Here is a 26,289-nt window from a genome sequence, read left to right as displayed (position 1 = left end):
GACCCCAGGACTTCCTTCCTGAGACCACCTTATGCTAAAGATGCCGCAGGACTGGTTTCAGTGACCAAGAGCCAGGTCTGGACACCCTACTCTACAGCTGGCTTTGGAGGATCCGTAAGTTGGCTTTGCCACTAGTTGGAGAGATACTCTGGGTAAGACCCTTTACCTCTGTAGCCCTGATGCTTCTGGTATTTATCGTTAGCCTCAGCATTGCTACAGATGGAACCCCCTGTCGAAGCGTGATTTTACTGCTGAATAATGACCACACTAACCATACATGGTGCTGAATATGAGCCAGGCATTTTGCGAAGCACTTTTCACTTACTAACTGACTTCATCCTCGCAATAATCCTATCACTTTCCCCAGGAAACCGAGGCACAGAGAGCTTAAGTAACTTGCTTGCATTCATACAGCTAGAGAGGGGTTTGAAGCTAGGCTGCCAGGCTCCAAAGGATGAGCTTTAACAACTACCAGGGGACTCTGCTGTCCTCTATACTGATGACCATCAGCCCTCAGCAAGGAGAGCCATGTGGCCAGGGGGCTTTCAGGAAAGACCCAGAAAGAAGAGTCCTAGGATGCTAGGGATCAAGGCACATCAGGGGACACTGGTGCCTGAGAGGTAAGTGACTTAGCCTGAGTACAAACCAAGGATCCCTATTCCTTGGTCCCTGACCTCTCTCCAGTCTCAGCAGCTACACCTCCCCAGTAGATTGTCTGACCCTTGTCCTTTAAGCCACATGGACCCAACCAACAGCTGGGAATGAAGTTTTAGCTTTGCCACCAGTGCTATGCAACGCCGCCTAATTGAGATGTCCCCTCAGCTCTCCTGGCAGATCCCAGAACTGCTTTTTTCCTGTGATTACATAACCTACATCTCAATCCAAGCCCACCTCGAAGGGCTGTGCCCCCGCGGCCACCCCACCACCCGAAACCTACTCTGGAAGTTGCCCTGTTCCCTCTCTGCCACATCTGCAGGACAAGACCATTAACAGCATCTCGGTTATTTTAGGAAGGCCGGGGGAGCAGAATACAACATTGCTGGTCTCCCTTGATTCCCAAATTGGGGTGGGGGTGGGGTGGGAAGAAGACAAAACATCATCATTTCTGGCATCACCCCCGGGGTTCTCGATCACCCCTGTGCACGTGTCCTCCCGACCTACTTTCTCCTCTCCTCCGTGGGCCTCCCTCAGCCTGCAGCTCTGGGGTGATGGGGTGGCTGCTCGGCCTGGACGGTGCAGTTCTTGCAGCCCCAGCATCTGGAGGCAGAAGCTGCCTCCTCCCCCCTTCTCCCATCAGCCCTCAGCCCCCCGCTGCTGAGTCACACTCGCCTCCCCATTTGGATAAAGCTACTGGTGGCTCCTACAACCCAGCCTGACCATGACGCTTCGAGCTGGCTCTGGGGCAGAAGGGAGAGGTCAGGGCTAGGGCACATTTGGGAGGTAAGCCAAAAAGCCCAGCCGCTTACCCAGATGCTCCCACTACAGAAATGCCCTACATCTGGCTGCCGACTGACTGCTGGATGGACAATTCTGTGTTTCTCTTCATCCAAATGTTTGTTAATTACAAAAAGGCCATCTGTGCTTCTAAACCAAATAGGGATTATAGCATGATAAGTCTACACGGCTCGGCTGAGAGAGGAATATGATAATTTTTCTTATCAGAACTTGTGATACTGCTACTATTACTAACAACGACAATGTCATTGGTGGTAGATCGTTCATAAAAATGGCCATAATTACTTCCCTCTGTAAATCCATGCCCTTTGCAATGTGACCTTGCAGTTCCCCCATCAAGAGATGGAGTCTATTTCCTCGTTCCCTGAATCTGCACAGGCCTCTTGGCTTGCGTTGCCCAACAGGATGCAGCAAGATGATGTGTGAACAAGCCCAGACCAGCCTGCTGGAAAAGGTGGGACCACACAGAGCCGAGATGAACCATCCCGGCTGAGGCCATCCCAGACTGGCCTACACTGCTGCTGAGATCAGCAGAGCTGTCCACACGAGCCATCACAGACACAGATGCGAGAGGGAGTCCCAGTGAAAGCAGAAGAGCCACCCTGCTGAGCCCAGCCTCAATGGCCAACCCACAGAATTGTGAGCTAAATACACAGTTTGGTTTTGAGCTGCTGAGTTTGGGAGTACTGTAGTCCCTGCCTATTCTCGGGGGATATGTTCCAAGACCCCGAGGGGATGCCTAAAGCTGTGGATCATACCAAACCCTATGTATACTATGTTTTTTCCTAGACATGCATATCCGTGATAAAGTTTAATTTATAAATTAAGCACAGTAAGAGTTTAACAACTGATTAATAACTGATAATAAAATAGAACAATTATTACAATATACTGTAGTAAAAGTTATGTGAACGTGGTCGCTTTCTAAATATCTTATTGTACTGTACTCCCCCTTCTTGTGCTGATGTGAGATGATGAAATGCCTACATGATGAGATGAGTGAGGGGAACGACACAGTGTGTGCCAAGCACGAGGCGACTCTCGACCTTCTGACGATATGTCAGAAGGAGGGTCAGCTGCTATGGGACCAACGTTGACTGCAGGCAATTGAGAGCAGATAAGGGGGACTACTGTAGTTACATAGCAAAAGCCAACGAATAAAGAGTGTGTTTTTTTTTTCTTTTTTGTAAGGGGGACAATGATAGGATCTAAAAAACACAATTAACACTTTTTTTTTTTTTTGGTCATATAAACATCATTGCTAAATCAAAGAGAAACAAGTTGCTTACTATACAACCACCCCAAAATGCACCAGCAGGATTCAAAAATATGAGTCACGTCGCTCCCTCTGTCTGGTATCTGTGCGTCACCCCACAGACCTCACTCCCTCCAGCGGAGACCGCACCACTCACCAGAATCTTGGTGGTGTAGGCGCTGTTGATGGCAATGGCGTTGACGAGCAGCTCCATGGTCTTGGCGTTGATGGAGCTCGGGTCAGGGATCTCCTTGTAGTGGACATCGCCGACGTAGGCCTGCACGACTGTCATGCGATTGGTGGTCAGTGTGCCTGTCTTGTCCGAGCAGATGGCGGTGGCATTGCCCATGGTCTCGCAGGCATCCAGGTGGCGCACCAGGTTGTTGTCTTTCATCATTTTCTGGGGGCAGGGGCAGGTGAGAGGGCGACAGTGAGGAGAGGGAGCTGGGGGGCCCAGGGCGCGGGGTGGGGACACTGGGGAAGCATGTGGCAGGTGGGACAGAGCTGCTCAATCCGCACCTTGGTTTCCCAAACATGCAAAGGACGTGGGTTGCCACGGCCTCGGACGCTGGGGCTCCGTGTGTGTGTGCAGCCTTTTTCTTCACTTTCATTATTTGAACCATTAAAAAAATTTGATGAATTGACTTTATTAATTTGGACTACAGAAGTAATCTGTATTCCTTATGGAAAAAATAGGGAAAAGGGTGATAAATTAAGGTTGGGTCCTTTACAATGACCTCAAATATTACACCCTAAGAGAAGTAGCCATTTTTTATTTGGTTAAGGTTTGTTTGTTTGTTTGTTTATTTATTTATTTATTTATTTATTTATTTATTTCACATGTACCTTCTTTTGCTGGTGCCTGGTTTTCATGGTCATTTTTGGTTCCACCAAAAAGAAGTAAATTTAGAATATATGTGTTTATAGACATAGGACAGTATCTGGAAAAATGTCAAAATATTAGTGTCATTATTTCTGGGTGATAGAATTAGAGGAGATTTATATTACCTTCTTTTAAAACAATCGATATATTCTAAAAAAAATCCATAGATTCTATTTTTTTCTGCATCGAATATATATTATACCTTGTAAAATAAAAATCAAAAACTTCTTTTCAATATACAAACATAAAAAAGAAACAAATCCGCCATAATGCCATCACCCAGAACGGATATAGCTTATGTATCGACATCTTTTCTTTTTAAATTTATAACAAAAATGAAATCCCACCATACATATTATTATGAATTTTCTGGTATTTGCCTTCCTCTCTGTCTTTCCAGCTCCACTCCTAGCTTCTTCTAGGTTCTCAAGGAACTCATGCGAATGAAGTAATTCTCAAGGCACTGCCACACTTAATGCTGGCCCTGCTGACACAGTGACCCTATCTGTCAAAGGAGGACATGGAAAGTTGCCACAGGCTGAATCAGACATTGTTCTAGTCTGTTCCTAGGAATCTGATTTCCTTTATTCTTGCTCCCCATCATAACTCTTCATAAAAAGGGCAAAAAAAAAAAAAAAGAATGCAATTAGAATAATTTTAATAGCAGTTCATTTTGCTAAGAAATGAGTATTGGTAGAATTATATGCTATTGCAGTTTTCTCTTATTATAACCTGTGATAATAGTAACACTTCATGGATGTTGAATGCATGAACAATAGCAAGAGGAATCTGCAACACACTTTAGTTTGCAAAGTTCTTCCACACTTATTTTCCTGTCTGATGTTACAGGAGGCCTGTGAAACCTTTGAGGATTGTGGTCACCCATGCTAGCAAATGGAAAAGCCATGGCCTAGTGATTTGACCAGGATCATATACATAATGAGGGTTAAAGCTGAGAATGGAGCCGGGCTCCGTTTAACTTCACAGCCTGGATCAATCCATCGGGCCTCTGCCCATCTGTACGCTGGGAAGAGGGTTCGTCTGTTGGGCTTAAAAATATACAGGTGGCTACTGGGCACTGGAAGTGTGGCTGGTCTGACGTCAAATGTGCTGTATGTGTAAAAATACGTGTCGGATTCTGAAGACTTATTATGAAAAAAGCAATGTAAGATATCTCACTAGTGATTTGTATATTGATTACACATTGGATTGCGAGTAATTGGACATAACAGGTAAAGTAAATTAGATTATTAAAATTAATGTCACCTGTTTCTTTTTACTCTTTCTTTTTAACATGACTACTAGGAAATTTAAAATCACACATATGGCTCACATTGGGTCTCTGAGTATCATTTCTGTTCTTTTGATGGCGGCTCTGGGGGGTGTATGCCAGGCTCAGAGAGGGGAGACTTTGCCTCTCCTGGGTTGGGGTGTTGTACTCAGTTTATCAGGTGACTGTATAAGTAACACGACCTAAGACAGCTGAAGGCACCAGGTGCCAGAGATGCGAAATGTAGACGGTGCAGAGGTCTAAAATGGTCTGCGTATGATCCCCCCAAAATACCTCTGTGTGACTTTCAAGACACCCCAAGCTTGGCTGGGTGGCCGTGGGGATCCCAACTCATGGCTTCATGAGAATCTCCATCTCTGGGCCCCAGGCCCCCAAGCAGCATCGTGTTGTGACCTGTTTGGGCTTTCGTTTGTGGGATGGAGTTTCTTCAAGAACCCTAAAACAAGGCGATGATAAGGGCCATATCCTTTACCCAGAGCTGCCACTTTCTGGCACCTGTCTGGAGATCTCTTTTCTGTATGAAATTACATCGGCGAGCCCAGTCCAAATTCCAGCTTGGAAACTGACGCCCGCCGCGCCCTCTGGCAGCTCTCGGAGCCAACGCCTTGTTTATAAACACGCCCAGGCCTTCATCCTCATGGGGACGTCCTGGCATTGGGGCCCTGGGACCGGGAGTGCAGAGCCCTGCCCTCCGAGGTGGAAAACCATGGGGCCGAGGGCAGAGAATGAGGCCGTGTTGTGAGCCAAGGTTGAGGCGCCCACTGAGATGTCTGGGCTTCATGGATGGCCACGGCCTGGGAACAAGGGGCAGTGGGGCTCTGCCATCCAGGGAGCATTAGGAACACACCCCAGACCCAAGTGTCCACAGTCAACTTTCAGGGGCTTACCACCCTTCATTAAACTGCTTTTAAAACCTCTTCCATTTTCAGCCCATCCCCAAGAGGAGGGGGCTTCCTTAAATCAGATGTCCTTTGGTTTTAGGCTCATCTCTTCCCAACTTCAGGGAGCAACCTCTGAGATAAGTTGCAGAAGCACTGCGGCTTTAGTGGGCTTTGACTGCAGATTTCTACTTACGTTGGTGGGATGGCGATGAGTTTGGGCCCGCACGGTGAGTTTTGCTTTTTACGTTTTTGCTTTTTTTAAAGTGGAGTTGATGATCAATGTTTAAAAATCAAGAGAGTTAATAATATTAAGTCCAGGTTTCTGGCTTCTCTGGAAAAAATGTGAAGAGTTGGCAATGGGGGGGGGGGTCCTGCCTCTGCAATGTAACGCTTGGCTGGGGTGAATAATGGTTGTCCCTGTAGCCCAGGTGTGGCCCCCTGGGCTGCCACAGGCCCTGACTCCCTCGGGGCATATGAGCTCCGGGTTCCTGCTTATGTCTCCTCTCCCAGCTTCCAAGGTGTTAGCTCTACTGCAGGCCCCAGCGCTTGCCCCACGGTCCACCCCCCAGAGCCCCTGCTGGGGGCAGCCAATCCCCACTGCGCTGCCCAGTCCTCCCCTTCTCACCTTCACCGAGTAGGCCAGCGAGATGGTGACGGCCAGAGGGAGCCCCTCCGGCACGGCGACCACCAGCACTGTCACGCCGATGATGAAGAACTTGACAAAGTACTGCACGTAGACGGGCGTGCACTCGGGTAGCCACGGCTTCTTGTTGACCACGAAGGTGTCCACGGTGAAGTAGAGCACCAGGATGATGACCGTGATGGCCGACATCACCAGACCTGCAGCAGGGGTGGGGGGAGACCGCTCAGGGGCTCTCCTGGGGCTGGGGGCCGTGGGAAGTGAGATAGAGACCAAACACTTGGCCAGGCAGACCCTAGCTCACATCACAGCTCTGCCACTTACTAGCTTTGTGGCCCGGGGCAAGACCTTGACCCTCACAGAGCCTCAGTCTCCTCCTCTGTGCAATGGAGATGCATGTTTATTTCAGTGGTTTTGCAAGGATCAAACGCCGTGAATGCACGTAAAGTGCCTAGCACAGTGCCCGGCACCTCGTGGGCGCTCCAGGAATGTGTGCCGAGACCACGTGGATGAGTTCGGACCGCCTGCATAGTTCTCGCACATGATCATGTGCAGCTGGTACGGTTTACGGACTCATCACCCAGGCGCCTGGCAGCTCCTACTTCTGGAACGAGGGACGCAGCTCTAGAGGGGATGGAGTCCCTGCCCTTGGGAGGCTGAGACCCTGGAGGGGGAGGCAGACAAGAAGCAGCAAGCTCGTGAACAAGATCACCCATAGAGGGATAAGGCTGTGTAGAAAACCTGCAGGACGGCAGGACCGAGAGCGACATGGGCTGAAGGTAAGAAAACCACCCCCATGTCCAGCGACAGACAAGTGGGTAAAGGAAGTGTGGTATAGACACACAGAGGAGGATGACTCAGCCTTAAAAAGGAAGGAAGCACTGCCATTTGCGACCATGTGGATGGGCCCGGACGGCATTATGCTGAATGAGAGAAGGCAGACGCCGAAGGACTTACGTGAGGAATATAAGTAGTCAAACTCATAGAAGCAGAAAGTAGAAGGGTGGTTGCCAAGGGCTGTGGGGAGGGGCAGCCGGAGGGTTGTTTTTCAGTGGATATAGAGTTTCAGTTATGCAAGATAAAGAAGTTCTAGAGCTCTGCTCTACAGTCGGGGCCTACAGTGAACAACACAGTATTGTGCGCTTCAAAATCGGTAAAGAGGCTGGATCTCCTCTTGAGTGTTCTGACCGAAAAAACGGAAAACAGAAAACCCCCGGAAAGAACACAGGGATTTTTGGAGGGGGGATATGTTTTGTACCTTGCTTGTGGTAATGGCATCACGGATATATGCATATGTCCAAACTGACCAAGATGTACACTAAATGTGTGTAATTTTTTGTATATTAATTGTACTTCAATAAAGCTTAAAAAAAGAAAATAGAACAACATGGGCTGGTGGGGAGTGACTACTTCAGCTAGGGTGTCCAGGGAAGACTTCCTGGAGGAGGTGGTACTTGAGAAGATTGGGAATGGTGAGAAGGACCAGCCAGATGGTGACCTGCAGAAACAGCCTTCCAGACACAGGAAAGAGCAGGGGGCCCTTTTTTGGGTGAGGACACTGGGGCCAGTGAGGCGAAGGGACCTGTCCAAGGCCACAGGCCAGAGGAGCACCGCAGAGTTAGCAGAAGCGGGGGCTACCTGCTCGGATCACCCAGGGTCTCCTGGCCCGTTGGGGGTGCGGCAGACTCTGTGCACACCTGCAGCCTCTGCCAGAGGAAGTTCGCGCTTCGGAGATCACCGACTCCTGGTCAAGAAGTACCTGGGATGGCGCCCCGCCCAAACTGATGGCCGATATTCAATGGCTGAGCTGGGGGTCCCACAGCCCAGACCCCTTGCTCCGAGGCCAGACGGATCCTGCCGACGTAGGTGGACACGGGGATTTCTCCAGAAAGTATCTGGCTTTTTCCCTGGCCCTGTTGAGTCTCTCACCCTTTATAGGTCTCACCTGAGAGCACCCTCGCCCCTAAAAATCCTGTGCCCGCCCATCTCAGGCTCTGCCTCAGGGAATTCAGCCCAAGAGAGAAGCAGGGGTGGGATGTGAACCTAGAAGTGCTCGACCCTGAACTCCACTCTTGGCCAGGCTGAGGAGGGGGAGGGGGATGAGCCAGGGCTTTGAAGGCCGTGGGCGGTTCTCATCACTCCGTTCCCTGCCCTCCCCATCCCGGTGCCTGTGCTGTGGTTCTGTGGAGTCTTCTGCTTGCCGAGGATGGAGGAAATCCCTGGGCCCATCGCTCCCCCGCCCCTACCTCCAGCTGCGGAACTTCAGAGCCGGCTCTATCCCCATCTGACAGTCGCAGGGGCGGGAAGCCAAGCTCCCAGCAGCCGGGAGCTATCACCAGGCCCCGAGTTTAAATATAGACAGCCAAGCCTGTAATTTGCCTCCCTTTTCCACGCTGTGGTGCCTATAATTAGAGCCGGGAGACAGCCAGGTGGGGAGGCCTTGGTGTTTGCATGTCCTCATGCGGGAGGAGAGGCCAAGGCCATGTCAGCTGGACAGGGCTTGCCTTGCAGCTGGGCTCAGCTTCCTGGGCCGGAGGGGCCACCACCAGCCATCACCTGGAGCTCCCAGCTCCGTGGGGAATCGGGGCTTGTGCTGAGGCTCAGACAGGAGGCTTCTCACTGGGCTCCTGGCACTGCCTTCAACCTCTTCAATCTTTCCTCTGCACTGCAGCTGGTGGGGGGGGGGGTCAGTCTAGAGCCCCAATCCGTCCCGGCCCTCCCCTGCTCCAACCTACTGCTTGAGCATAAGGAGCTTGGCTGATTGCTGTGGTAGGAAAGGGTGGGTCTCAGGGACCATCTCATGCCAGCCCCCGCTCTGCAGATGAAGCAACTGAGAGCCAGCTTGGGGGCAGGGCCCTGGCTGGGGTCCTGCTGTGTACCCCACGTCCCACCTTGCACACTGTGGCTACACGCTTACCCGCCTTGCCGATTTGCACAGCCAGCTTGGTGAGCTTGCCCTGCAGCACGGATTTCTCCTTCTTGTGCATGTTGGCCTTTTTTTTGTCATCTGCGTCTCCACCCTCGGCACTCTTGAGGGGCTGCATCTCCATGGCGGCTGCCCCGTCCTGCTGTTTGGCTGCAGGGGGCAGAGCACGCACATGCATGCACACACACATACACACACACGTGCACACACACACACACACACAGACATGCACACACCCAGGTCAGCCGGCAGGGTGGGGATATTGGCAACCCCCCCCCCCCGCCCCGGGGGGAGTGTGGTGACGCATTCACTCCCTTGCCTGGACCCCTGCATGGCTGGCACAGACATCCTGCAATATGGGGTCCGCCTCTTCCAGCTGGAGACCCTGGTCCCAGGGCCAGTGCCTGCCTCAGACCTGGAATCCAAGTGTGAACAAGGAGAAACACAGTTCCACCTTGGACACCCAGTAGGAGTAGGCTGGTGTCCCTTTTGGGGCTGAATAAGCCCACAGATCCTTCTCCAAATGGCCCCTCAGCTTTCCCACATTTAGACAACCCCCAGTTGGTTCTTGAGTATGTCGCTGGGATATTAAGTAGTCGCCAGACAGGAGGGTCAAAAAAGGGGGCTTAAAAGATAAAAGAGAGTGTCCCTATGCATGGGTGCCATGACCCCTCCTCCTTCAGTGAAGGACTGACTGGTGGGTCTGGGGCCTTACCCCTTAGCCCTTAAGGATCTCAAAGAACCAGCTTCAAGTCTTCAGCTAAATGGGCAGCGTAGCTCCAAGGCTGGGGAAGAGCTGGCTCACAGGTGTCCCCTGTCCTCACCAGTGATGTCTCCATTGAGCCTGGCACCATGTGAATCACAGCCACCCCCTCCCCCCCAAAGATGCCAGGCACCTGCAGGTACAGACCTGTCTGCTTCTAGCCTGACTCTGAGCCAGCGGGGGAGGGGCTGCAGGGACCAGAGAAGCCGATGAATACAAAAGGGTTACCTTTGCTCTGGCTGGCGTCCGCATTGCCATCCTGCATTTTACCTACACGACAAAGAATTTTAACAGACGACAGAGAACAGACAGCACACGTTGATCATCACAAAGACGCGACAGGGCCACGGACATTCACGTCACAGATGGAGCAAGGGCCAAGCCGACTCCATCCCTCCACATGGGGATGCTGGGGAGGCCCTGAGACGAGAGCAAATTTGGCCAACGCATTGGCCCCAGGGTCTGTCCTGATTCTCTGGGGGCTTGGAGAGAGGGCTTCAGTGGGAATTACTCCAGCCCTGACGGTACTGATTAAATGACAGCCTTTGAGGGTAAAAGGGACCAGAGTTGGCTGGCCGGAAGCAGAGGGGCCCTTAGGTCCCCAGTGATTAATTTGGTTGGTGCCTTTGGTGGGCTGAGAGGAGGCAAAGGAAAAGAGAGAGAGAGAGAGCGAGGGAGAGATCGATTCTAGAAAGGGGAGGACTTTGGTCACTGTGCTCCTTAGTTTCTGGCTCCAGGACTGATGTATGTAGACTTTTACTTTCTCCTTTTCCATCTGGAGGAATGTGAAGCCACAGCAAGGACAACCCCTTGCCCAGCCAGGGCCCTAGTCGATAGGGAAGTTGGGCTGGTGCGCTCCCCCCCGGGTGCCCCCCCTGCCCCGGCCCTGCATGCCAGTGCTGGGGAGAGGGCTGAGCCTGGGGCTGCTCACCTCCTAATCAGCGCTGCCCGGGAGGCCAGAGGCTTGTGGGCTGGGTTTGCAGCGTGGGAGGTACTGGTGGTCACTAGTCGGCAGATGAGACACCTGCCTTTACCTGCTGGCACTGCAGAGAGGGGGTTTCCTCCTGTCCCCTTGGTCTGCCCACTGAGCTCACTCAGAGCTCTGCCCACGGGCCTTGCCACCTCGAGAGGAGTCTGAGGAGGTCAGCCACCCTTGGCCATTTGCTGTGAAGGTGACTCTCACAGCTCACGTTCTGTGAGAACCCACCATGTGCCGGGCGCGTATAGAGCCTCCATGATGTCATCTAATCCACACCACGTCCCTACAAGGGCACTGCTGTACTGCACCCATTTACAGATGAGAAACTGCCTCAGAGAGGCACACGACCGGCCCGGGGCCCAGGGGGTAAACGGAGAGCTGGCCCCAAAGTGCATCCATGTTTCCACCCCAGCTGCTATCCCTCAGCCTCTCTAAGCCCAGAGGAGGGGCGTCAAGGCGGTCGTGGTGGGACTGGGCTCCTGAAGCCCCTGTTTTGACACCAACTAGTTGTGTGGCTTTGCCTCTCCCAGTCTCAGCTTCCGCTTCTGTGAAATGGGGGTGCGACATTCAGCTTCCAGAGCACCTGGCAGTGGCCTATAGTAATAACCACCTGTCCATTTCGCATTTTGCAGTGTGTGAGTGTCATCTCTTGCCAGTCTTCCTGAGACCCTGCGGATGGATGGGGGGGATTCTCATCACCCTCATTTTACAGACGAGGAAGCTGAGGCCAAGGGAGGCTCAGAGGCAGCTCTCATTTCTGGAGCACCCTGATGATAACCCTGTGGCTGCCTTACTGGGTCCATAACACCGTCATCACCATCACCGCACCACGCTCTAAGTGACTCAGAGGGGAGAAGTGGCTTTCCTGGATCTCAGCCCTGTGCTATCTCTCCAAGGGAAATGCCGGGCTCTTCCCACTGCCTCTCACAGCAAAGGGTCAGTGACCCACGCTGGGGGTGGAAAAGAGAAGGGCCCCTGTTGCTCTATCGCAAAGTTCTTTTTCCTGCATTAAAAACAAAACAGAAAGAGCCTTTTTAGAGCCAACAGGAATGAACTAAAACAATTATCTTTATTTTTAAAAATAATTTTACTAACTGGGCTAAAGGGCACAGGAGGACTCCTCTTGGATACTTGGTTTTAGACGACACAAAGGGGCCTTATTTGCATTGCATATTATCAGATGCAATAGCCCATGTGTGCGCCCATTAGCCAAGCTAGCAATTTCCTCTTTTATTTCCATAGTGTTCACGTGGCCAGAAAAATAATCACCAAGGCATATGTTCGAGGGAGGGAGCAGTGCTGTGGGGGTGCTTCTGTGCAGATGGCCTGGTTTCTCAGAAGCAAGGGACTTATCTGGGGCTTTTCTCAGCCAAAGTGGTGCTCGGCTGGCCCGGGAACTATGGGGGGACAGCCCGATCTGGCTCCATGCATGATCAGGAGGGGGGCTGCTTCAGGGGAGCTGGGATGGGGAATTGAGGGGGAGACTCGGAGCCCCTCTGCACCAGATGCCAGACGCAGCTTTGACAAATGGTCCGTTCTCTCCATGCATCGCCGGGGCCAAGCCTGTGAAAAGCCTGCGTGTGGATGCAGAGGATTCACGGTGAGGCGCCCTGATAAACAAGCCCTGGGGAGACAGAGCACTAACGAGGTGAACTGGGAGATGTTACTTCTCTTGCCTGGGCCTCCGTGACAATTTCAACCAAGGCGATGCTTATGAAAAGCACCACAAAGTGCCTTGTTAACGTCTGGAGTTCAGACTGATGTATTTCCTAATTGTGATTACAAGGAATGTATTGAATAGTGGTATGTTAATAAATGTAAAAGAAATAATAAAATGCTAATGAGCATCATAATGCCTCCAAGATGAACGGAACACACCGGCTTTCAGTTGGGAGGGGCTTGGTGGGGGTCAGAGGGACTACTGGCCGCTGAGTGTGTTTTCTATACTCACATCCTCCTGATTTGGCTCAGAGGAAAGAGGGCAAGGAATGGTTAATTCTCTCATTGACCAAGGCTCAGCCTGGTGCCTCTCAGCCTTTAGCGCACTCTGGCCTGGGGCCTGGAGAGCTTATTAGAGGAGATTGGGCGCGGTCAGGGTGGTATGGCCATAGACTATGAGGGTTCTTGTTCAGTGGGTCTGGGGTGGGGCCTGAGATTCTGCATTTCTAACAGGCTCCTAGGACGTGTCCAGGCTTCTGGTCCTCTGGTTACATTTTGAGTAGCGATGGCTTAGAGCACTGTTTCCCTAAGTATATTGCAGAGACATACCAACCCCACAAGATTCAGCCAGGAAACGTCCTGCAGCCAAATCAGCCTGGGAAGCCCTCCATGGCTAACTTTCCACTATACAGTAGCATATTCAACGTTCTGAGAAGTCCTGCAATAAGGAAGAGACCAATTCTGTCCCATGGTTCTTAAACATTTCTGACTACAGGATCCTTTTCTTGGGGGCAGGACCTATTAATAGCCCTGTGAAGTTTATAAGACACACTCCTTGGGGAAACCCTGGATCAGGAAGTGGAGTGTGCACTTAGAGCCAGCAGGCCTGGGTTCGAATCCCAGCTCCACTACTTTCTCGTCCTGTGACCTCTGGCTAGTGTCTTGATCTCTCTGAGCCTCAGTCTGCCCACCTTTAAAGTGGGGACAATAAACTCTGTATCCCAGGGCTGTCATGAGGATCAAATGAGGCCGTAAGCGGGAAATGTTTGCAAACTGCCTGGCGTACAGTAGGTGGTCAAGTTCCCCATCTTTCCTGCAGTTTTTCTCAGGATACTGGGCGTTTTCTGCTACAGTTTGGACATGAAGCTGCCTTACTTTGGGACCAACAAGCCTGGACGCTGTCTATACGTCCACCGTGCCCAGTGGGCTCACGGCTGTGGGGGAAGCAGAACGCTGGCTCCTGCGACCCCTGGGTGACTCAGTTGTTAAGCGTCTGCTTTCGGCTCAGGGAGTGATCCTGGAGTTCTGGGATCGAGCCCGGCATCAAGCTCCTCCGCTGGGAGCCTGCTACTTCCTTTCCCACTTCCCTTGCTTGTGTTCCCTCTCTCGCTGGCTGTCTCTCTCTCTGTCAAATAAATAAATAAAATCTTAAAAAAAAAAAAAAAAAAAGAACGCTGGCTCCTGTTTCATTCTCTCCCTGCCTGGGTTTGCCTATATTGGTTCTCCCTGTCATCCCTCGCCACCCCTCCCTGACGCATGACACCTCCCACACCCCAAGCTGTTCTCCTTTCTCCTCCTGAGCCTGAAATAGACCCACATCCAAATTAGCAAGGCGCAGCTCACAGAAATGTCTTGCTTGGCCCCCGACATCTACAAGGTGCTTCCATCATTGGTTACTTTGAATGCAGGTGGCTCAGCCAGAGGCTTGGGGCAGGGGCTGGGAGTATGAGGTAGGACAAGATCGCCACGTCTTCTAGGAGTGGTGAGAAGGAAATGACATAATGGATGAGAAACCCACAGCCAGGTGCCTCGCATGCAGCAATGCTGCAAGAAAGGCTTTCCCCTTCCTTCGATTCCCTGGGGCAACGGTTTTACAACTAAGTCCTACAGCTCTCAGCCTGGGTGACTATCATGCTACCTAATTTGGGGACAGGGGACTTATCTGAGTACACAGAAGCCTCGTCACTCTGAAGATGGGAAGGTATAGAAACAAGAAATCCTCTAAAGGCTTGGAGACAAGTGAATGGGATTCCTTCTTGCCTGTGGGTAAGGAGGTTAAAATGCAGACCCCAGGTACCGTGGCAGCCCCCTACCGCCACCCCTCACCCCCGAGGGGGCCCGTAAGAATGCAGAGACTCAGGACAAATGCTCCAGCACAGGCAACAGCAGGAAACACCAGTCCACGTCCAAGGGACAGAACCAGGCCCGAGCCCAAGCGAGCCCCCTGCCCGTTTACTCCGAGAAAGAGAAGAGGAAGAAATGTTTATCAGTGGCTCAGCCATGCTATGGGGTGGGGCCAAAGAGCTGAACCCCGGCCTGGGTCCCCCTGCCTCGAGGGAATTTTCGAATCGAGGACTGGAGCCTTCACGAGGGACCCAGATGCCAGCTTCAGCCCAGGTCCTGACCCCAGGCCTTCTTCCCCAAGCTGGGGCCAGGAGTGTGCTTAGGAGAGGGCCACGTTGGGTGGGATGCCGCTTCTTGGGAGCCAAATCTGAAGCCCAGGGTATGTCCCTCTTCCGGGCTCCACTGGGGGGTTAAGGGCCCCACAGGAGCCAGTGCCATTTTGGCAGCCGCAAGCGGACCCGGCCATGCTGATTCCCCGGTGGTGGCTTCTCTCTTAAGCGCCTGCCCCATGTGGGAGGACAATTGTCCCAGAGCTGCCCATGCACATCCAAGATCTGTGCGGTCCAGAACAGGGAGAGGCAAGCCCAGAGTTGGGGGTGGGGGAGAGAGACGCCCATCCAACCGAGACCGAGAGCTCGCCATCGGAGACGTACCATTGACTAGGCTGGTATCTGCACTATCTGCAGCATTTGACCCTGCTGCACCATCGGCCGCTGTGGGGGTGGGAGGGTGGAAAATGCAGTGTGTCACCGTGGAGAAAAGCAACAATGCAGACCAGCAACAACAATAACGACATGAACCAACTTGCGGGAAATAACATGACTATATTCTTAAAAAAATAAAATCTCAGTTGGAAATCAAGAAACTTAAATTTGGGGGGGGTTGGAGGTGAAATGTTCCCATAGAGATGCCATAAAAATCAGGGAAAAAAACTCAGACATGGAGGGTCTTTGAAATAAAACATGGCAGATGATCAATGTGGTTAGGTAGGATGGCACCGTTCTGTGCTAAGGTCTGGAGCGATGCATCCCTCTGGCCATGCCAATTAGGCAGGTCCCCATCAGAGAAGCTTCTATGAGAGGGCATCTGGGTGCCCATCAGGGCCAGAGGGACCCATGGCCAGGTGTCATTTCGAAGCATTCAACAACTGGCGGGGGGCAGGTACCTGCCATTCTGATCAGGTACTTGCTGTGACCACCATCGCTGTGTCCCAGAGGGACCATCCAGTGGTGGTGGTGACAGAGGATTTGAACCATTGACTCAGGCCACTGCCCACGGCTACCTCCTCCTTCCTAACCAGCACTCTAAAGATCGCCTTGGTCACCCCCATACGAGATGCCCTATCATTGAATAGGTGACATCCAGCATGTCGCACTTTGTGCACGAGACAGAGAAGGTACTAGCAGGTTTTCCTGCTAAAAATGACATGAGATGGTCAAATGCACTCTGGTTGTTCCTTCTTGGTGGGGGGGAGGTGGGTTGTGTGGGAAGGAGACGGAAGAGACTCTAGTGGGTGAGGTGCCCATGCTGTGCAGTGAGGGGTGGCCGGGATGGGCTCTGCGGGGTGTGCGCAGGAGAGCAGGGCTGTGGGGGCACGTGGTGGTGAGCGGGGCACCGCACGCGGGTGTGGGGGACTGAGGGCTGTGTGGAGTCGGTGTGGAGACAGTGGGGGAGCCGTGTGCTGGCTGGCAGGGTAAAGCACCGGAAGGGCAAACAGGCAGAGTGAGGTGCTGGTGCCTCCAGCAGGGCTGGCATCACATGGGGGGACAGCGGAGGGTCTGGTGGGTCAAGAAGCCTCTTCCAGCTGTGTGCTGGCAGTCTAGGGCCATGGCTCGGGGGTCAAAGGCTGCTACTATTTCTAAAAGCCCCATCTACCCTGAGGGGTGTCTTACTGTACCTGGTAGCTGAAGGCCATCCCCCTTCTTCACACCTGTGTGATGATTTTTGAGACATGTTAATGAAGAGAAGCACATACAGCCTCACCCGCACGTACACACGCACATGGGCGCACGTGCGCGCGCGCACACACACACACATGGCCGCACGCCTGTGGTCATCCTGACATGGGGGCCCACAATGGAGGTGGAGGTGATGGGATGGGAGTGCAGAGGGGGCCCAGTCCCGGCCATGCTGCTCACGGGCGCTTGAGAGGCTGGGCTGACCCCCGTCTTCCTCTGCCGTGGCCCCCCCACATCCCACTTTTTCCCTCTACATGGACACCCCCGTCTCGCTGGGGTGCAGGTCTGTGTTCAGTAAAGGACTCTGACCTGTGCTTCAGGGCAGGAGAGGCCTGTCTTCCTACCGAAATCTTTGAGAACACAGGTCTGGCTTCTGCCCTTCACCAGGCCCCAGTGAGGCCAAGAAAAGGGGCAAAGCCTGCCTCATTCTGCTGTACCCTGCGCACTGCCCCTATCTGCCCAACTGCCTGCGCCCTGGGGCCAGAGCTGGGCCCAGCTTCTACCTCACTCTGTGGACGCTGTCCTGACACCCTCTGGGCCTCTTGACCAGGACTGCGTCCTTAGTAGTTTCAACCTCAGCTGTCTCCTGGTTCTCTCCAGCCTCTGGACTTCCCTGAGGACAGCTCAGCTCTACTGTTCCTGATGGTGGGGCTGCCATAATCTTAGGGGGTCCCCTCTAGAAAATGGGGTACTGCCCTTGGGCACAAGTAACCTTTGGTTATAACCCAGCCTCTGTGCTTGGCTGGCTGCAGAGAGCTGGAGGTAGCAGGGCTGCCCCTGAACCTCAAGGAGGGGCCATCTACATTCTCATCTCCTTCCCCTGGACCCCAGATGGTCTGGCTGTTGGGGACCCCTTCTGAAGCTTGGGGAAGGAGACAGGACAAAAGACTGAAGATGTGAGAGGGGTCTGTCCCTGAGACTGAGCGTAGGTGTTGGTGAAGGGGCCGGCTGTGCTGGGGCCAGAGGCCTGGACCTTCGGATTTGGGCCTGGCGGGATGGGGATCCCTCCCTCTGCTCTGAGAGGCCCTTGTAGCCCAGGCTACCAGCCTGCCGCGCTGAGGGGGAGCCCGGGGAGTAGGAATCTTATTTCCAAGGTAGAGGAGCGGCCAGGACCCAGGCAAGGTGGCAGCTCCGGGGGGTGGGGTGAGAAAGCAAACCACAAGTTTAGCCAACTTTCCTAGAACGTCCTCTGCCCCCATCTGGGCCAAGTCTGTGCTGGGGGTGGTTTGCAGCTCTGCTCTGTGGAGTTGAGGATAGTGGTCAGAGTGAGCACAGGTGGGGCTCTCTACTCCCTGTCAGGGCTGATGAGGCGACCAGGGCACACTTGAGGCTGGAGACTCAGCGAAGTGCTCAGCACCCCGAGCCTAGCCTGAGGGGGAGGGTCCTTCATGACATGACCGGACAGACAGAGACTGGGACAAGACCCTGGAGATGGAACAGACAGAGCTCTCCTGGCCCAAGCAGGGCCTCAAGGATGCAGGAGGCAGCTGTTGGCACAGGGCATGGACACAGAAGGCACTCAATAACTATTTTGTTGAGTGAATGAATAAACAACAAAAAAAGTGACCTGAGAGCTCCTCTCCTGGTCTGTGAGGGGGTCGTGCTTACCTTTCTTGTCTTTCTTCTCTTCCTCCTCACCACCAGCCCCCAGCAGGGTGAAGATGATGCCAGTCTGAGAATTCACACCCACGGCAGTCACTACCATCCGTCCAGAGCCCTCCATCACGTGGGTCCCTGGGGAAGGGGACGAAAGCCAAGTTACCGTTGCATGGGCCCAAGCCCCGTCCCCAAAGGAGTGGAAGGAACTGGGTCCCGGGAAGCTCCTGGCTCTTTGCCTGCAGAGGTTCTGAGGTACCGCCCATGGTTAGGGTTCAAACTACGTATGTATGGCAGGTCCTTTGAAGAGGCTTTCACTTTGGGACAGAGCTGTAATGGGCCCAGGACTCAAACACCACTACACCTCACTTCTCAGGCCTACCACCTACTACTTTCTCCTGGAGAGTCACCTCCCCCGTCTGTCCTAGACCGGACTGGACAGGACCACTTAAAAAGGGGTCTACTCCCTCCTGAAGATCTGGGAAAGAACTCAGGGCTCTAGGAACTTGAAAGAGAAGACGATGGCATCTTTCTTTTCACAAATGTCTAGTTGAAATTTAGCATTTCCACCGGCTATGAACACAGGCAACCAACCGCAGGAGTGTCAGGGGCCCACAACGCCATCACATGCGTTACAAAGGGCACGGTTCTCTGTCCTATGATTTTGCAGTTGCTGCAATCATTTATGCTCATCCTGATCTTACAAGCACAGAGGTTGTTAGACCACCTGCCGGACCTTGTTATTAGCGTGCTGACCAAGAAGCACATACGTTGCTCTATCACACACTGTTTATTATGTTAACTATTTCAATATCATGGACTTCGTGATCCAGTGTGTTTTATTTTACGTGTTTTAAAGCTTTATTCTGGGGGGTGGTACACGCTAACACTAGACCTCCCCAGGCTCCGTGGTGCAAGAAAACCCCTCTGGTAGAATTTTAGGATTTTCAAACTGGGTTTTAAAGGGCCCTGGAATTCTTCTGAAGGGCAGGAGAGTGGGCTGAGGGGGGCGAGGGAGGCCTTTGGTCAGAGTGGCTCCACTTTTATTCATCCTTGGGGTTTCTGTGTCAGCCGCTGTGTGACAAGAGGGTCTCACTGCTACTGTGACACCGGCCCCTCCACCTGTCGGCGCAGGGGGCAGCTGGTCCAGGGTTCACTTGGGGGGTTCGTGCCAGAGTGAGGATAAAATGCAAAGGTAAAGCTGCTGAAAACTGTGCTATATACACACAATGGAATATTATTCGGCCTTCAAAGGGAAGGAAATTCTGACACAGGCTACAACACGGATGAGCCTCGAGGACATCACGCTCCGTGCAAGATACCAGGCCCAGAAGGACAGCTGCTGCGGATTCTGTGGCAGGAGCCCCGTAGAGCAGTCAAATTTGCAGGGACGGAGAGCGGAATGGTGGTTGCCAGGGGCCCGGGAGGGGGGTTTCGGGGGCTACTGTTCATCGGTTCTGGAGGTTCCATTTTGCACTATGAAGAGTGCTGGAGGTGGACGGCGGTGATGGTGGCACAACCGTGTGAATGGCCATAATGTCCCGGACCTGTGCACTTAACAGTGCTTAACATGGTACATCTTATGTGTGTTTCACCACGATAAAAGAGTTGGGAAAAGAAAAGCAAGCCCGCTGAAGCTGTGGCCTCACTGGGGAAACAAGGTGAGCCCGGGTTGGGGTGGGGGGCGGCTGGGACCCAGCCTGGGAAGTGGCCGACTGTTACGGCGGCCTGGTTCCGAGGAGACGCGGGCACAGCCAGCCCTCTATCCTCAGGCTAGTGCTGGGGATGCATCTCTGTGTCCCAGGAGCTGTCACAGACCCACAGGCCACTCACAGGGTTGACCTGTGTGGTGTCCCCTGCAGCGGGCTCCGGGCCCCCCGCTCGGCCTGCCAGTGGCCCTGCTGTTTAGTCAAGAATCCAGGTAAGTGCAGTTTGCACCTACAGGCACCCTTTTTTTTTTTTTAAATTTAAAATTTTCCTACCCTAGGTAGAAAGCTCTCTTCAATGCAGCATGCGTTTCCTTCCCCAACAGAGAGGGGACCATCTCAGGCCATCTCAGTCTGTACAGGAAGAACCAGACCCAGATCGGGGTTGAGGGCTAAAAGGCCCTGATGATTTGTTTTTGTTGTTGTTTTTTAAGATTTTATTTATTTATTTGAGAGAGAGAGAGAGAGCGAGCACACAAGCAGGGGAGGGAGCACACAAGAGGCCGAGGGAGAAGCAGACTCTCCACTGAGCCGGGAGCCTGATGTGGGGCTCAATCCCAGAACCCTGGAATCATGACCTGAGCCGAAGGCAGACGTGTGTGCACGTGGGTGTATGTGTGTGTTCCAGCCCCTTGCCCTCTAAGATCTCATGATCTCAATATCCTTTACAGACAGACAGATGGACACTCTCCAGGGAGTTCCTTCATGGTGGGTAAAGGTCAGTCTGTCTATCTGTGCGTGAGTAAACCAAGTCAGGCCGGCTCCCAGAGGGGGCACCAAGCCCAGCGAGCCGTAACAGAACCCAGATGTTCAGATGGTGAGCTCTTCGGCTGGCCCCTTATTCATTCCCAGGACAGAAGAACAGTGTTCTTGTGTCTCTGGGCAGGGAATAGTGGGGACCACAGGACGACCTTGGACACTGACCGCAGGCTGAGCAGCCCAGGCAGACCCTGGAGCCCATCTACTCGCCCAAGGGGCGCAAACTGGGAGAACCAGGCCCACTGACAGGACTTGGGAATTATAACTTGCTGACAAGACTTCTGTGCAATGGCTCAGCTCGTGCGGGGTAGGCACTGTGAAATACCAGCAATATTAGACCGATGAGGAGCCGGAGGTCCGGGGAGGTCACGTAGGGGGCTGTCACCGGATCTTTCGAGGTGAGGGAGGAACACATGACACTGATTCGGAGCGCAGATGCCAGCGGCCGTGGCCTGCGCTGACCTCCGTAGGACACCTCCTGTGTGCTAGGCACAGAGCTAAACCCTCACAGGCTGTAATCTCATTAAACCCCACCCTGACCCTGTGTTTACAGAGGAGACAACTGACGTTCAGGGAGACGTGGCTTGCCCAGGGTCCCTGGCTGGTGGGGGCAGAGCCAGGATTTGAATGCCTCTCTGTCTCTCGAGCTGATTCTCTTTGTTGCATACCAGTCCCCACCTCAGGAAGGCAGGACCTCGAACCCTGGTCTCAAACATCCGGAAAATGTTTGCTCTGCCTGGGTGGTAATGGGGAGGCCGGTCCCCACCTCCCCAGCCCTAAACAGGATGGAAAAATACACAGGGGGCCAATTTCCACCCAAGATAATCAGACCCCAAATCACCTTCTAATCTAATCACTCCCATCACAGCAGGGAGCTGGCAGCTCTGCCTCGGGAGGAGGCAGCCTCCGGCCACAATGTTGGACACGGGGTGTGGGGGCACGGGATGAAGGCGCAGCACGTGCCCTGCTCACCCTTAGATGAACCTCGGGGTGGTCTTCGAGGCCCCAGCATTAGATGGGCCAGGGGAGCTCTGCCCCAGCAGCTCCCCCCGCCCCCAGCCATGGCTCTAACCACTGTCCCAGCCGAGACACCCTCGGTAGCACCTTCAAAGTCCAGTACCTCTCAGCGCTCCCTGGGTGAGACCCCTGCCTGTTACCGACCCTTGACCACTGATTCCTGCCCGTGACCTCTACCCTGGGAGCATGCAGCTCACTAGGGATTTGTGTTCAGTCCCTCATCTTGGCTCACGTAGTTACCCCCTCTGAGCGCCCTTCTCCCTCCTCTGGCCTGGCCCCAAACCTCCTCTAAGCTCGGGATGAAGGCCCCTTTTAGGAGGCCTTCCCTGACCTCCACTTCATCTCTCTGCTCTGAACTGCCTCCCCCGCAGTTTCCCCTGGGGGTGCTTCCAGGCCTGGCTCCCCCACTAGACTGTGCACTCCTTGAGGGTAGGTTCTGAATGCGAGTCTCCCCTTAGCAGAGCCCAGCTTGTAGCTGGAACTCCAGCACATTCTTTACCGCTACCTTCTTAATCTCCACACCCCTCATAAGCCAGCTTTATGGTTTTGCAAAAGATCAGATTCAACCCAGCCTTGCACTCTTCCCCACCCCTCACGGGGCCGTCCCCTTCCCCTCCCGGGACCTCAGAGCCTTCTGCCCCTCCTAGTAGAGGAAGAATTGAACGGACCAGGTCACCCCCTGCAGCAATCACACCCCAGCTCTAAAATACCCCTCAAAGGGCGATGTTTGACCCCAGGGCTGCGGCTCTAATGTTAGAACCAAGTCAAGGTCGATCGATTAAATCTTCCAAAGGAACACTCAGGGTCTCCGGGTAGTGACAGAGGTGAGAACCCTTTGGGTGTTGGTCCAGGGGTCCCTGGCAGGGCCTTGCACCAGGACCCCAATGTCCATGGTCCCTTGGCACCATCCTGTAGCCCCCACCTCCTCTAGTCTCACAGAGCCCCTCAGAATACGGGAGCACAAGGGGTGGGTAGATAGAGGGCGCTCTGGGCCAAGGGGTGGGTGGGACCTGGGAACCAGTCTGCTGTCTGCTTCTGCTTTGCTGTGTGACCTGAGGCCAGCCCTCTACTCTCTGGACCTCAGTCTGTCCTCTGGAAAACAGGGAGGTCTAACTTACGTCATCACCTCTCAGCGATGAAGTCTGGGCACCAAGGGTCCCAGAGAGACAGGGCCACTCCTGGGTAGGGTAGGGCAGCCTCCATGAAAACGCTGCATCTCGGGGGTTTGGATCTCGGTTTGGAGGGGGACAGGGGAGGCCTCTGCAGACAGACGGACCGAGTGTGGCACTTCCTGCCCGGGGCCACACTCGGTTGCTTGAGGGACACATGTGGCGGAACGCCAACTCTGTGCCAGGCTCCGGGGCCTGCAGGGAGGTCTCTGCCCTCCAGGAGCTCACAGTGTAGCTGAGGTTGAGGGGAGCAGACAGGAACACAGGCGAACCGCAACACACGACGACAGAGACCCTGGGCCTGGAGGACCGGCGGGGGCACAGCCCAGGGAAAGGTGGGGGGGGGGTGGGACAGTGTGATGGCAGCAGAGATGCTGGGCTGAAGCTCAGGGCCGTGAGGGAGGAGCAGGAGAGAAGCTGGATCGTGGCATGATCGGAGCAGAGGGCTGCAGAGTTGGGTCTTCTTGGTGTTCAATGGGGAGCGACTGGGGAGTATTTCTGGGGCAGGGAAGGAGAGCATTAATATTTAGCGAGCGCTCCCTTTGTGCCAAGTACGAGCTGAGCTACTTTCTCCACGGGGCTGTCATAATCACCCTGCGAGTGACCGTCATCACTCCCATTTCACAGACGGGGAAGAAGCCCCGAGAGCTCATCCCTGCACCCAGCCTGGGAGGGCAGAGCCGGCGTGGCCTGGGGTGTGGCACCAGTTCTTTCCACCTTGCTGGGAAGGCTTGTAGGTGCAGTTGGAGGCACAGCTGTTTGGACCACACTGAGGAGAGAGATGGAAGCCGGGGAACGGAGGGGAGCTGTGTCAGCCACCTAGCAGCCATCCATCCATGACAGAGAAAGGAGCTCGGGCCCAGGGAACACTGTGGCTCCCACCAACCAGACGGCCTGTCCTGTCTCACCTGAACCTTCATCTCCTCCCTGCACAGGGAGTTCTGTGGCTTTTGATCTAGCAGCAGAGGTTGGGCCAGAACCTTCTCAACGGCTGTCTCAAAGGCCATCTCTGCCTTAGACTGACTCTGAGCAGCAGGAGACGGTCCCCGCCTGGTCCAGATGTTGGCTTACGGGCCCAAAGCGCCATGCAATGGCAAGTGGGGTAGTCTGAGCTGCCGATGGCAGAGCTGGAGGGGCCTACTTTTACAGAAGGAGGCTTCTGAGCCCAGAGAGGGCAAATGGCTGACTGAGGTTGCACAGTACACGAGGCACAGGTTGGGGCTTGAACCCAGGGCTCCTCACGCTCCTGGCTTTGACTTCTCAGGCCTCTTTCTGGACAGAAGAGGGGAGAGGTCTCTTTCTGGGAGAAGGGATAAAGACCATTTCTAGGAATTCTTATCTGCCTCCAGGCACAGGCACCAAGCAAAGCCAATGCAGTTCCCAGCCCAGGAGTGGTTCCTTCATCATTATTGTTATCAACACAGTTAATAACAGTAATAACACATGCTTGCAGAGCACTAGACAGTTGGCAAAGCATTTCAGCTCCCACAAGCCTGTCCTCCTCACAACAGCCCTGTGAGGTAGGTTCGGTGCAAGTATAACCCCAAGCCCCTCCCCTCCCCGTGGCCTCGCTGGCTCAGAGAGGTCGAGTGATGGCCCAGGGTCACACAGCTGTGAGTGGTGGAGCCGGGACTTGAACCCGTGCTCTATCCACTACACCCCGCTGCCTCTCATGGAGAAGAGGCAGGGTAGTGTAATGGAGAGAGCGCGGGCCGAGTGGCAGACTGGGCCTTCCTGCAGTCACGGTGTCGTCCTAGGCTCCCTGGAGGCGGCGGCAGCGGTGGCAGATCCGGCTCTCCATGCCTGGCCTTCCGCTTGGCGGGCAGGGTGGGCAGCAGGCCTGAGAGGGTCTGCCGATGTCCTGTGCAACTTCGTGCTGTTAACACTCTGGCTCCAGGGGTGGTGGAGGTGGGTGGGGGTCCTGCTGGGGGCTGAGCCAATGGGCCTACTGGAGCTAGGCCCTGCTGCTTTCGGGGACAGCCCCCTCAACCCCGGCCCCCTGGCCCCTGCCCCTTCCCTGGTCGCATAGATGGCACCTAGCCATTGGTTTCCCAATGGAATTTAGTACAAATGCTCCAAACAGGCCTTGCTGCTGGGTCATAAAGTCCCAGGGTCCTCAGAGGCGAACTTGCACATGGAGGCTGCAGGGAGAGCTTGGGGCTGGGAGGTTAAAAGGCTGGGGTCTCGCTCTGGCCCTGCCTTCTGAAGTGCTTTACACTCCTGCTCTGGGCCTCGGTTTCCCCAGCTGCAAATTGAGACCAGACCAGGGTTCTCTAGGGATCTGCAAATCTCCTGGAAGGTTGCAAAGTCACAAGTCGGGGCATTTATTTCTCAGAAGAGGGATCACTGCTTCCATGGGACTCTCACGGGGATTTAGGACCCCAGGGCATTAGAAACCACTGGCCTTCCATGGAAAGAGGCTGAAGGGGCAGGCCATGTAGATGCCACACAGATCCTGCACCAGGTCCTGGCCCGGAGGACGCTGCGGGGACAGTCGATGGGTGTGAATATGTATAGAACCTTCTGGTAATGGTACTGCATCGATGTTGAGTTTCCAGAATTGCTAGCTGTGCTGTGGTCACACATGAGCATACGCTTTTCTTAGGAGATATGCCTGAAGTGTCAGGGGGCAAAGGACCATCACAATTGCATGACACAGCGAGGTTCTAAGAACAAATAGGACAAAATGGTAACAACCGCTGAATCAGAAGGAAGGGCATTCAGGTGTTCTTTGCACTAGTCTTGCAACTTTTCTGAAAGTTTGAAATGATCTTAAAGTAGAAAACAAAAAACAAAACAAAACAAAAACAAAAAAGTCCAGGTCAGAGTTTGTACTCTCAGGCTTAGCCATATGCTGCTTTATCCACACGGGCTTTTAAAAAATGGGAATTTCTCATCAACGGTGAAACATTGGGAGATTTTTCATGAAATCTGGCTCCCCTTGCACTGTGAATGCTGCAGCCACACCGGGGCTGGGGGGCTTCTGTGGGCAGCAGCGAGAAGCTGTCATGCTCTTGGTTTGGTGCCTGTGCTCTCCCTGCCAACCCCATGTAGGGGGGACCTGGGACTCCTGAACATTCTACTTTGCCTGGCCTGTGTCTGCCTGTGTGACCTGGGAGATGAGCTCTAGGCCTTTGGGATTTTCTTTGTGCCCCGAGCCCTGGGCATATCCGAGTCCTTCTGAAGGCTGGTCTGTCCCCGTTTCAGATGGGGAGACTGAGGACCTGA

General features: G+C 53.8%; 1 protein-coding gene across 11 annotated transcripts in view; it reads right to left on the bottom strand.

Annotated features, from left to right (window-relative positions):
* ATP2B2 (ATPase plasma membrane Ca2+ transporting 2) overlaps window positions 1–26,289 on the bottom strand; it is a 365,851-nt gene that overhangs the window by 40,474 nt on the left and 299,088 nt on the right. For 6 of the 11 annotated variants that reach the window (XM_045808236.2, XM_087866780.1, XM_045808238.2 and 3 more), the window contains 7 exons: window positions 18,423–18,548; window positions 16,754–16,786; window positions 15,510–15,569; window positions 10,323–10,364; window positions 9,323–9,481; window positions 6,391–6,605; window positions 2,868–3,110 (listed from right to left, as the gene is read on the bottom strand). In XM_045808236.2, coding sequence (XP_045664192.1) covers window positions 2,868–3,110; window positions 6,391–6,605; window positions 9,323–9,481; window positions 10,323–10,364; window positions 15,510–15,569; window positions 16,754–16,786; window positions 18,423–18,548 — 878 coding nt within the window. The remainder of the gene's footprint in view (window positions 1–2,867; window positions 3,111–6,390; window positions 6,606–9,322; window positions 9,482–10,322; window positions 10,365–15,509; window positions 15,570–16,753; window positions 16,787–18,422; window positions 18,549–26,289) is intronic. The other 5 variants (XM_087866782.1, XM_087866787.1, XM_087866786.1 and 2 more) reach the window with 3 other exon arrangements.

The sequence above is a fragment of the Ursus americanus genome, chromosome 14 (assembly GCF_024610735.1).
Source record: "Ursus americanus isolate L20-20 chromosome 14, mUrsAme1.1.p, whole genome shotgun sequence".
In the NCBI taxonomy this organism is placed as follows: Eukaryota; Metazoa; Chordata; class Mammalia; order Carnivora; family Ursidae; genus Ursus; species Ursus americanus.
Note: the sequence above shows the minus strand (reverse complement) of the source record. Positions and strands in the feature narration are given on the sequence as shown.